The 13,399-nt window shown below is 37.2% G+C and overlaps 1 protein-coding gene across 10 annotated transcripts in view; it reads right to left on the reverse strand.

The window, feature by feature from the left end:
* Positions 1 to 13,399, reverse strand: part of RUNX1T1 (RUNX1 partner transcriptional co-repressor 1) — a 148,297-nt gene that overhangs the window by 27,016 nt on the left and 107,882 nt on the right. For all 10 annotated transcript variants that reach the window (XM_026690952.2, XM_026690946.2, XM_087961992.1 and 7 more), the window contains 3 exons: positions 8,455 to 8,705; positions 7,324 to 7,409; positions 5,153 to 5,348 (listed from right to left, as the gene is read on the reverse strand). In XM_026690952.2, coding sequence (XP_026546737.1) covers positions 5,153 to 5,348; positions 7,324 to 7,409; positions 8,455 to 8,705 — 533 coding nt within the window. The remainder of the gene's footprint in view (positions 1 to 5,152; positions 5,349 to 7,323; positions 7,410 to 8,454; positions 8,706 to 13,399) is intronic.

The following is a 13,399-nucleotide window of genomic DNA, read 5'->3' on the forward strand; positions in this document are numbered from 1 at the left end:
GAGAGAACTTAATAAAAGGAATTTATATTTATTTCAATTTATTATTTCTATGTATCTTTCTCTAATTTATTGTTTTGTATACAATATTGCCTAGCATATTTTTGTGCATAATGTTTGAATTGGAACGGCATAATTGGTTTCAGAGAAATGCACAATTCAAATCATACATTAGTTTAGCATGTGCAAATTAAATTAAATCATATCATTTTAATCACACTTTTGCTATCTTACAGTATAAGATTAAGATAACTTAGCATCTCTGGTGGATGGTCTTTATTCTTTGGTACTTGGGAGAAATGATGTATTTTTTCTCAGATTTTTGGAACTTCTTTTAGTAATTCTTGATGCAGAGAATATATAATGTTGCAGCAAATTAAACAGTTAGAAGATATGTGGCAGAAGATATGTTATTCCTTGCAGAGAGTTAGTCTCTCTGGTCAGTGATGATGTTTGTTCTGTGATCTTGAAGTCCACATGATATTTTAGAGAAGTAGGTCTAATGTATTATTAACATGTATGTGAAACTGCTGGGATAGAGCTTCTGAAGAAGTCAAGGATTGTTATATTGGTACATGATTTTATCCATGTTGGATATTTCCTTGTTTTCAAGCCTAGTATTGTAGCCTGTCAACATATTTGAATCTTGTCTCTGTCTTGCAGGGTGTCAATGGTAATGGTTCCTTCCAACAACTGACCACTCTTTTTATACTCTTATTCACTTAATTCATAGTACTAGAAACAATGATTCTACAAAAATAAAACCAAAAACCAAAAACCAGTGATATGCAAGACTTTTCATAAAAATAATTATTTAACCAGATTTAGAAATCAAATAATATCAGATAATCTACATTTTACCACTTTGTCCAAAAGAATGTCACAGAGGATTCTTTCAAATGCTTTTTTGTAATCAACACTGATTCTATCTAAAGAAATACAGTTGACTAATTCTTATAAACAGACCTTGTATCTTATAATCAATGATCTTTTTCTAGATATGAGCTAGCTAATATTTGTTTTGTCAAATCTCCACATTGCCTGGTGTAAAATTTCTTGGATCCATTCTTTAAACTTTTAAAAAAAAGTTATTAATTTGCTTCTATTCTATTTTCTGAAAATAGGAAGTGGCTTTCAAACAACATTGACAAAATCCTTCTGTACCTGAGATGTAGCTTTTTATTTAAAAAATAGTAAAAGCATAACTTGGATATTAATGTTTTACTTTGCAAGTGACAATACATTAATCACAAGAACTCATTGACTTTTTTCTAACTACTAGACCAGTATATATTTGTTCAGAGCTGTAAGAAAACAGAAAAACATAACAGCAAAATGAAATATGCCTCAAACCATGATAGATTTGGCATACGGTATGCAATGAATACCATTAACCAATTATTTTACTCAGTTCACAAGATCCTTACAAATTAAGATGACATGTCCTATTGTCAAAGTAATATAAAGCAGCTTAATCAACCTCAAGAACAGGAAAGTCTATAATCGTGTTACTAAGAAGCACTTTGGAATTCAGCAAATCATATGGGAATTCAATGCAACAGAAATCACCAGTGTCGTAAGTATGTAAAGAAAAAATGAAGGTTGACAGCTAAAACAAACTGACAGTTTGATAAAAGAAACTCTAACTCATTATATTTATCCCAATTCCTTGAGCTTTTTCATAAAAAAGTACAGCTCTATTCATATTTGCATAACTATTATTAGGAAATTATTACATTGGAGTAGGATAGAAGTAATGGGAGAATTCTTTGAATAATAGTAAAAAAATGCAGCTAGAACTTGAATTCTCATTTAAATTTTGCAGTTGGTCTATTTCACCTTGCAAGAATAATCAGCAGTCTTGCACCATACAAAATGGGATTTGGGGTAAGTGTCTATGGAGATTCTCAGTCATCCAGGTCATGATTGTCCCAAAGGTGCTTTTTCAAGAGACAACTGGACTTTCTGGTTTTTCTTTGAAGACATTTCATTTCTCATCGAAGAAGCTGGATGAGAAGCAAAAAGTCTTCAAAGAAAAACCAGAAAGTCCAGTTGCCTCTTGAAAAAGAACTTTTTGGGATTTGGGGTAAGGTTAGCTAAGGAACTGCACTGTCTCTCTTTTATCTAAAGATCACATTTGGACATTGATGAGGCTTGTGTAAACAAATGAAATTGAGATAGATCTGACATAGAAGCAAACCATACTGACATACTGTATGTCAGGCCCCAAACCAACAAGGACTCTTGGTGGTTCTTCCCAGCTGAGTTCTTTATTGTTTCATATCTACAGACAAAATCCTGCCAGACTGAGAACTCTACTGTCTGCAGCTACAATATACTCTATGAATTATTAGGATCACCCTTTTCCATCTGACATGATATCTAGACTGAGTCATCATTTTACCAACCTTGGAAGGATGAAAGCTGAGTCAACCTTAAGCCAGCCAGAATCAAACTCCTGACAGTGAGAAGTGAGTTAAGCCTGCAATACTGTATTCTAATCACTATGCCATCATGGGTCAAGATATATGCATTGTAACCATTTAAATAAACCATCCAGCCACCATTCAAGTTCTGTCCTAGAAACCAGCAAGAGGTAGGAGGCATGGTTCTTTTATAGACTATATATTTCACAAGTAGATAGTCTAAGACCGTGATGGCAAACCTATGGCATGAATGCCAGAGGTGGCACACAGAGCCCTCTGTGTGTGCATGCAAGCCATCACCCCAGCCCAGATCTGCCATGCTTGTGCACATGCCTCCTGCCAGCCAGCTGGTTTTCTGCCATGCATGTAGAGGGTGGGAGGGGCACATGCAGGAGGCAGGGCGCAAGCGCGGGAGATGTGTGTGCTTGCATTTTGGGATGTGCACGCTTTGGGCACTTGGTGTTGAAAAGGTTAGCCATCACTGGTCTAAGATCTATCCATGCATCTCTAGATAAGAAAGTAAAGATACCCATCTGAAGTATTATGTATTTGGGGTTTTACAAAAACCTTCACTGGTAGTGTATTTTATGTGATATATTAAATGGAATTCCTTGTTAAGAGGATGGAATTTAAATACTGTTCAAAATGTAATTCAGGTACTCCTGTGAGGTTGACTTACAACTGGTTTTTTGTGGGGGAGATCATTCAAAGTTACAAAGGACCTCCTTAGGGGTATATACAACCTGGTTTTGAAATTCAAACGGCTATCCCCCCAATCATGCGATTACATTTTTGGCTCTCAGAAACTGGCCAGTGTTTACAGCCATTTGTAGCATCCCATGGTCATATAACCATGTTTTATGGCAAAATCAGACCATTGCAAATCACTAATGACTGTACTGTTCACTTAATGATTGCCACAAAAAAACCAGTGGTAAAATCGGGTCAGTCATGTTGGTGACCCAATTTATGACTGTCACAACTTACAACCATGATAGGCAGGCTCCATTATGATTGTAAATTGAAGACTATCTGTACATCCTTTTGCAAAAATGCTGGAATAAAATAAAATTATTTACATGTAATTTTACCATTACATATTCTATCAAGTGGATAAATAATATGAAGCTTCTCTGATATTTCTATACATATATGGATTATTCAGGAGTAAAGCAATTTTACTCATCTTCCAAACAAATATTTAAATATTTCTTACAAATAGTTTAAGTATATTAGCCAGTTTGGTGTATTTATTGGTCTAGAAACCAGGAAACTTGAGTTCTAGTCCCACTTTAGGCATGAAAGCCAAATGGGTGATTTTTGGCTGGCCACTTCCTCCCAGCGAAACCAGTGTTGTTATTCTTGTGGGTAATAATAGGAGGAGATAAGAGTATTAGGTATGTTCACTGCCTTGAGTATTTTTAAAATAAAGGCCAGATATAAATAAATAAGTAAATAAAACATACAAATATAAATAGTGTATAGAAATTTCAAGAAAGTGGTTCAGAGTATATAAATTTAAATGTAAGAAAAAATAATGCAAATAACAATGCAATTATTGATTCTTACCACTGCAATAGGATAGAAAACTAATAGATCAATAAAGCAGGGGCTTTTCTGGTAGGGGGAGGGGTGTTTTAAACTGTGAGTGTGTGCTAATGCTATTCCTTTCAACCACAGTTCTCTAAGGTCTCAGGCAAAGATACTGTATATCTCAACACTCATAAATTACTTTTAACAGTAGATGCCCACAATTCGGCATGCATCTGCTACGGTACCTTATCTCACATCATTTCTTATTATTAGAAAGGTCACAAGCCGGAGTAGCATATGTGTACTTGCTATTTCACCTCGTGCAAAGGTTGCAGAGAATTCTGGATTAAAGCCATTATTATAAACTCAGAAAAGGATAGATTATAGCTATAATTGAAACTGATCTACAGAATGGGTACTGATATAAATCATAAAGGGGGGAGGGGGAGACACAAAGGCATAACAGATGGCCCTCTTCTCCTCCATCCATAGCTACTGGAGATGACAAGCTGGCAATTTTTATTGGGTGGTTTAGCTCATTAAAAATGACAAAGGGGATTTGTGACATTTACAACCTACAGAAAAATGCAGTGTTTGTTCTTTGTGATACAATATTTTTTAAAAACATGCTGTAAGTGTGGGATAGCACCTATGTTGATGTAGTTCTTATCTTGCCTTATAGGCAATTCATCAATTGTTGACTATTTTCCTTATGAACTAGCAACACACTGCCATGATATTATTTTCCTTCTATTAAATTCTATAATTTGTAAGACAATCTAATTCTAATTCATGATTGTCATACCGTGTTTAAAAGACAAGCTGCAAATGAAAGGCATGTGCTTGGAAGGGGTTTTAATATTCTGTCCTTTCAAGAGATGCCAATGTAGGATCAGAACATCAGTTCTTTTGTGTATCAATTTATAATGATTTACTAGCCCTTTTCTTTTCTTACCCCAATAAACAGAATCCTTACAGCCTAATCCAAGTGAATGCATAGAGCTAAATATTGCATTTCAATAATCCTCCACCTTCTCTTTAATGCTTGATTTTAAATAAAGGCAACTGTGTTATAGCCACAAAACTGTAATTTTAAAAAAATGACTGAGATTAAAAAAGAAGACAGATGCAAATTCATAAACACAGCAACATAAAAGTGTTCAAAGTTGTTTCTGAATGGTTCAAAGGCACCATACCTAAAGGGATGGGATCCGGATTCACTGGACTCTGCTGCCTAGAATGATTGCTACCGTTGCCTTTTTTCAAATCCTCTGCATCGCTGTACCGCCGTATCCAGTAATTAAGTTCTTCCCGGTCAGCTTCTTGACATCGCCGTAGCACAGTGAGAGATCGCCTTGTTTTTTCTACCATGTCCATGATGCAATTTAAGAGCTAGATGTCAAAAAGGGAATGATGATAATGTTTATTTGATGTATATCAATCAAAATATAGCTGGAAGGGACCTTTGAGGTCTTCTAGTCCAACCCCCTGCTCAAGCAGGAGACCCTATACCATTTCAGACAAGTGACTGTCCAGTCCCTTCTTAAAAACCTCCAGTGATGAAGCACCCACAACTTCTGATGGCAAGCTGTTCCACTGTTTAATTGTTCTCATTTTCAGGAAGTTTCTCCTTAATTCCAGGTTGCTTCTTTCCTTGATTAGTTTCCATCCATTATTTCTTGTCCTGCTCTCTAGTGCTTTGGAAAATAAATTGACCTCCCTTCTCTTTGTGGCAACCTCTCAAATACGGAATACTGGCCATAAGACCCAGTTTCCACAGAGCAGGGTCACACTTCAGTGGTCCTCTGCATAAAAGTGCCAAATGGACTCCCATCATCCACTACTGTCATGTTTTCCCAGTAGGACATGCTACTTATGTTTCACCACTGACTGCCACACAAACAGACTGTATTTTCTAGGTGAATTGTGGTGCTGTTGAATGAGAACTAAGCTGGCTCACAGTTCCACTCTGTCTGGGTGGCTGATGATGTTTGAGTATCTGGAACACGGTATCCAACCTGACATTAACAAAGCAGTGCAGTGGATTTTAGCCAATTCAATCTGGTGGTCAGCCAGCATACAGCACGTCCAACTGTTAGTCCAAGTCATTTCCCATTCAGAAGGGCCATTAGCAATATTTACTGGTGGGGTGGAGTGAGGACAGGTGAGAGAAGCGGCTGCTACTGCTGTTGCAGAAGCACTGCATCTGTTATAGCATTTACTTACTATACAGGGCTCAATGGTGAAATTAGCTAGGAGTAGTTCCAACTTTTTCTGCAGTGGGGACAATGTCTGAAATGTTGAGAAGGTGTAGGACAGATATACTAACATAAAGGCAGAGGTGAAGGTGCCACACAGCTATTGCCATGTGCTCTGAATCTCCTTCTTTCCAATGCTGTCTTACGAGTTCTATTTCCAATTTCTATTTTTCTAATCAGGTATGCAAAGGAAATAAAGCACTCAGCCCGTGGATAAGCATGAAAATTTTAATTTCCAAAGAATGTATAGGAGGGCTATCTCTTACACATAAAGCTCCTACTCTTCATTAAGCATATTAGTTACCATTTATTTTTAAATAAGATTGGAAGGAAAGCAAAGGAGTCCCAGTACCCAGACATAACATTTTTGGCTATTCTCCAGCAGATCCCGATACTATGCTTACTTCTGATTTTCGAAGGAACCTTCAACAATTTAAATAGTTGTATGCCCATCTGCTACAAACATTTGTTTTCATGCTGATCCTGTGAAAATTGTAGGGTTCATTTATCATGGGCTGGCTCAGGGAAATAGTTTTAAGGATAAGGGACAATTTGAGTCGAGTTATTTTAGATCCAGTTGGACTTCTTAATCAATGTTTCGGGAATTGGGAATTCAACAATAGGATTCACTTCATTGCCAAGCAGACCTCATTCCAAATAATGTAAATAATAAAAAAAATTAAACATGTCATCATGAACTTTCCAAATCTTGCAAAATTTCAGTGATATCTCATGTGAAAATGGCAAGCGTCACTTCAATGAGTTCAAAACAGTTGACAAATTGGCACTTATCCTCTTATAACCATAAATAAAATTCATTCTCTCTTTCATTATACAGTATATATAATGAAAATAAAACATGTACAAGATATATTTACACATAGTGATGAATCTCGTTTCCTAACTTCATGGATTTTGCTTGCCTTTGTGCTAATATAACAGAGATGAAGACCACTCCAATCTATAAGCATATATAATATAGGATTAGGCTGCAAATTTTCATAATCTATGGACAAAGATAATAAGCATTTCTCACTAATTTAAAACGTAAAATTAAATTTAAAACTTGCGATGTCTACACTACTGAACAGAATACAGACATTCCTTACATGGTCAAGGTGTTTCCATTCTTCGGCCCATTCTCTATCTGTTAGTCTATGATCAATCATTTCTTCTTGACGTGTCCCATGCAACCCTGCCAGAAAAAGTGTAAAATATTACATATGAATAACATGAACAAGTCATCTAATAATAGCTTCATATTTCACCTATGGCTGTAAATATATGCATTTATAAATATAACATTGCTTGATTAGGGGCATTGCATGGTACAGGTAGTTCTTTACTTACAACCACAATTGGGACTGAAATTTCTATCATAAATTAGTGGAGTTGTATGTCAAGGTGGACCCAATTTTATGACAATTTGTATGGTGGGTTTTAAGCAAATCACATGGTTGTTAAATGAATCACACAGTTATTAAGCAAATCCATCTTCCCCAAATGGATGTTTTGGGCTGAAAATTGGCAAAAAGTTGTAAATTGTAACCATGTGACCTGAGGATTCTGCAACAAGTAGTAAATATAAGCCAGTTGCCAAACACTTGCTGTGATTACATGACCGCTGGAATAGTGCAATGGTCATAAGTGCGAATACAGGTTGTAAGTTACTTTTTCCAAGGCTGTCATAACTTGGAACCATTGTTAAATGGTTGTAATTAAAAAGATGACCTGATTCTCATGGAATATTTCAGGGATCAATTAAATCTACAGAATTAAAAATAGGAAAGAAAATCATAGGACCCAAGTTGTTAATGATAGCAATAGCCCTTACACTTATATACTGCTTTACCTAGTTTTACAGCCCTCTCTAAGTAGTTTACAGAGTCAACAATTTTACCCACCTTGGAAGGATGGAAGGCTGAGTCAACCTTGAGCCTGGTGACATTTGAACTGGCAAATTGGCAGGCAGGCAGCAGAAGTAGCCTGCAATACTGCATTCTAACCACTGCGCCACCGTGGCTCATAAGCTCCCAGTGTACATAAAAAATACATTCATCATGAATCATAAGATACTGTACAACACTTAGTGATAGTCATAATATACAAAATAAGCAATCAAAATCATACTAGGAAACTAAATAAAACAATATATCGTGGATGGGTGTCTTCAGGCAAGCATTGGGATTCAAATAATAACTGAAGTACAGAGGCCCCAGTGAAGGAAGAGCTTTGCTTACCCATAGGTCTGTTTCTGTCCCTGAGGTCCCTGTGGTTGGGGTGTCTGTATGAGTCCCTGTAGTGGTGGGCAATGGCCATATCATCCAAACGGTAATGCTGAGGTGGAGGCGGAGTAGGGTGAGGCAGACCATTAGGCTGGTAAGACAAGCTGTTATTTGGACTGTACCGCTGGCCTGGGCTAATAGTGCACGGCCGCTTGCTTGGATGCTCTGAGTGCAAAGGCTCTCTGTCAAAGCCATTTTCTTTGGTTCTAGGGGGGAAAAAAAGATACATACGTTTGATGAAGAGCTTTTTCAAACCATAAGGAAGTGCTGCACAACTTTTTATTATTTTGCCTTCCCCAATCCCTGCCCCCCAGAAATAGGGAGCTAAAATCCCAACCTATGTATAAGGTTTCAGCTTAATCCTCAACTTATAACCATTCGTTTAGTGACAAATCAAAATTACAACGGCACTTAGAAAAAGTGACTTGTGACAGTTGCAGCATCCCCATGGTCACCTGATTGACATTCGGATGCTTGACAACTGACTCACATTTATGACAGCCGCAGAGTCCTGGGGTCATGGGATCACCTTTTGCAATCTTCTGAGAAGCAAAGTCAACGGGGAAAACAGATTCACTCGACAACCATATTTACTAATTTAGCACTTGCAGTGATTCACTTAACAAATATGGCAAGAAAAGTCATAAAATGGGTCAATTAACCAATTTCTCATTTAGCAACATAAATTTTGGGCTGAATCGTGGTTCTAAATTGAGGACTACCTGTAGATTATTTACTGCAGATACTAATTTTAGATTCAACTCAAAATATATTCAGTTTAGGTTGGGAAGAAGAAGGCAAATACAAACTGTGTATATGAATAAACGAATGAATAGGGTTTGCAATAGAAACAACTCATACAAGAGGTAGCAGTCCTACAACAAATCCACCCCCATTCAAATCATAAATCTCTAGCCGCATCTTGCAGAGTAAAAACAAATTGTTTTATTAGGAATGGCCATGTTGGCATTAGCTGGGTGCAGCCGACACTAAAATACATAATTAATTTTCCCCTTGACCCTGGTCTTACCACCCACCCCCTGGATGTATATTCTCCAATGGGACACATCTATAGCCAAGTCATCAATCATGCTCTCCAGTAATATTCTTGCACTCCAACAGCTTTGGGCTGCCAAGGTGATTATCTAAGGTATTTGAGGAATGCACTGCTTTCCCACACTCCTTTTCTGATGGCAACTAAAATGACCAAAGGAGTATTTTTTTAGTTGACACCTATATTTGTACTTCAACCAAATGTCTAATTATCTTTGCCTTCTGTTGCTTAGTGTATCTTTTGATTTAGTTTCTTGCTAACCTTGCAATGAGAGCCTGCTTGGTGTAAGTCACTTATTCAGCACCTTGAAACCATTGTTGAACAATTTGTCTTGCTTTGATTTTCTCCGGTAGAAGAGGGAAGAAGAGAGAAATGCAACTGAGCTTTCAAGAGTCTGTTATTTACAGTCTTTATCAATAGAGTTCTAATATTTCTTGCTCACCTTGGCTGATAAGGTAAATGGAAGCATGAGAAAAGTACACAGCAGAAAGTAGTCACCAGATCATTGAAGGTTGGGCATTCTTAACCCAGGAACTGCCTATATAATCATTTTTAATGTAAAAATCTTGGCAAATCAGGAAAAAATCTGTTTATTTCTATATCTGTAGCACACAGCAAGGAACCAGGATTCTGCATAGTCTTCTACTCATGTTTCATTTATTGATGTTATATGATGTCCAGAATCAAATACAGAATTCCAAGTAGGGTCTATTTAACAAAGAGATGATTGCTTTCCATCAACTGGACTCCATGCTCCTATTAATACATGCCAAATAGCATTTGCTTTTAGAGCAGCTGCATCACAACTGGTTTACAACACTTAGATCCTTTCCCCATTTTCTCATATCCATCTAGCCCAGGGATCCCCAACCTTTTCGACGCCGCGGCCCGGTTCCGGCGTCAGCTGGGCGCCATGCCCGGTTCGGCGTCAGCTGGGCGCCGCCATCTTTTTGACGAAAAATCACTTCCGGTGATGTCACGGAGTGATTTTTCGTCAAAAATAGCGGCGCCAGCGCTTCTGGTGAGCTTTTTCGGGTAGAAATGGCTTTCTACCGGAAAAGCTCACCAACGCTAGCGCCGCCATCTTTTTGACGAAAAATTGCTTTTTTTACCAAAAAAAGATGGCGGCGCCCAGCAACCCGGTAAGGCTTGTTCCGCGGCCCGGTACCGGTCCGCGGACCGGCGGTTGGGGACCCCTGATCTAGCCTATATCTTACCATGACGTCATCAGAAACTTTGTTGAATGCTTTGCTGAATTCAAGGTTCATTTTATCTATGGCATTTCTCCAATTTATTCAACTGGTAAGTGTTTAAAAATGAAAAAGGAAGGATCTGGCATGTCTTGGGATAAACCAATGGTGGCTCTTGCTAACTATTGTAGTTAAGTTCACAAATACTTTCTTCAATGATTTCCTTAAAAACCTTGCCAGTATAAACATCAAACTGACAAATTTGAAATTGTTCAGGTCCTCCTCCTTTCCTTTTATAAGGTAAGAGTATCATTGCTTTTCTTTAATCTTCTTGGTTATTTGCCAGTTATCCACAAATTCTCAAAGATGGCAATTATTTCTAATCACCTCCATTAATTTCTTTGGTATCCCAGGATATAATTCATTTCATTTTGTTATCTTCCATTTAAGTATATAATTTAATTTTAAACTATATATTTGCCTTCATTCGTAATTTTAAACTGCTATGTAATTCTTTATTCGTCTACCCTGAAGTTCCCTTCTTCTATTTATTTATTCCTTTATATCCTGCTATTATTATTTTTATAAATAACTCAAGCCAGTGAACTAATAGTCCTTCCTCTAGTTTCCCCACAACTACAACCTTGTGAAGTGGCTTGGGCTGAGAAAGAATGACTGGTCCAAAGTCACGTAGCTGATTTTCATACATAAGGTATAATTACAACTCACAGTCTCCTGGTTTCTAGCCTGGACTAAAGCAAATTGGCTTTCCATTTGTGGCACAATAATAATCAGCCATGGTTTTGCTTTCTTTCTGAGCAACGATAGAATGTGTGTGTGTGTGTGTGTGTGTGTGTGTGTGTGTGTGTGTGTGCATGTGTGTATACACAATTGACACACACACACACACACACACACACAGTCTAATTTGTTTTTTCATGATCTTTCCCCATATGTCAATTGTGTATACACACATACACCCACAAAACTTACACACCTTATTATTGTATGCTGGGGAATAATTCATTATTAGTAGCATTCAGGGGCTTAAGTGTGGCAATTATAGATGAGAACAGTTCTCAGTAATTTTTCCTGTTCAGACACCAGGTATTGAACCTCCGACTGCAAATAGTACAAGTATTCTACCACAAAGTCTTGCAGATTCCTGGGCACGTACTAGGTTATTTATTTTATTTATTCAATTTTTGTGCTACCTGTGTCTCTTACCATGTGATTCTTGGTGACTTACAAGTTGAAGATCAAAAATGTGACATGCACAATTTCTGTTACAAAGAACAAAAATAAAAAAAATGCAAGAAAAGAGGTTATTAGCTACTGGCTAGGCTTGAGATGGGGTAAAAAATATAACAATAGCAATAGGACTTAGACTTCTATACTGCTTCATAGTGCTTTATAGCCCTCTTTAAGTGGTTTACAGAGTCAGCGTATTGCCCACACCAATTTGGATCCTCATTTTACTGACCTCGAAAGGATGAAAGGATGAGTCTACCTTGAGTGGTGAGAATCGAACTGCCAAACTGCAGGCAGTCGGCAATCAGCAGAAGTAGCCTGCAATACTGCATTCTAACAACTGCATGGCTCATTGGATGAGAGGAAAATGGATGAGAGGGAAAAAAAATCTTCACAAGTCAAGTGCAACTATTGTTCACTATGGAAGATGAGTAGAATACAAGCATCAGTCACAAGATTGGAGGTTATATAAAAGAGAATGATGATCTGTGATACACATTGCCAAAGTAGTTGCTTCTGTGTATTAATTTCCAACTAAGAAATTAAGTTTGGTGATAGTTTACTTTAACTGTATTGGAAAAGCTAATGCAGCATAATCTAGATCTGAAAACTCAAAACCAAAATAATTCTTCCTAATGAGACCTAAAGAGATCAGGATTCCACTCAGAACAAAAGCATATGGCATTTAATAAAAGATGCTATGTACAAATGAATAGAGATATTTAAAAATGCACAAGTATGAGCTCTTCTTTTTGGAAAACATACACATTTTCTGTACAGACTGAAAAAGAGTTATATATAGCAAGAGATTTATATGCACACATCCATATATCTATATCTATTTCTCACTTTGTTTCTAATATACCAAGAAAAATTATTAAAAATGTGTTGTCTCCTCAGGTGTCATTCTCTTTTCTCATTCAGTGACTGATGACTTCCAGTGTTATTATAGAAACAGATTGATCTTTTTAATGAGCTCATTTAATAGACTCCAAAATCTCACCGTGGCTGCTCATCCATGTCAGACCATATGCACCATGAAAACATTCACTGAGAGCTCTGCTGTCAGCCTGTTTCATAAAACTTTGCATACAGCAGAACTGGGCATATAGATAAAAAGCAAGAGATAGAAAATGAACATGCAGACAAAGTGAGAAAGGAAGAGAAAGAAAAAAAAGGAAGGAGTGATGCAAAGAAAGAGAAAAAAATAGAAGTTGTATATATGTGCAGTATTGCAGGGTAGTTCTGCCAACTGCCAGGAGTTCGATTCTGATTGGCTCAAAACTGACTCAGCCTTCTATCCTTCCAAGGTTGGTAAAATGAGGACCAGATTGTTGGGAGCAATATGCTGACTCTGTAAACTGCTCAGAAAGGGCTGTAAAGCACTGTGAAGTGGTATATAAAT

This window comes from Notechis scutatus, chromosome 3, assembly GCF_049901735.1.
Source record: "Notechis scutatus isolate UNSWTSFEM ecotype Mainland chromosome 3, rNotScu1.2, whole genome shotgun sequence".
NCBI classification, from domain to species: Eukaryota; Metazoa; Chordata; class Lepidosauria; order Squamata; family Elapidae; genus Notechis; species Notechis scutatus.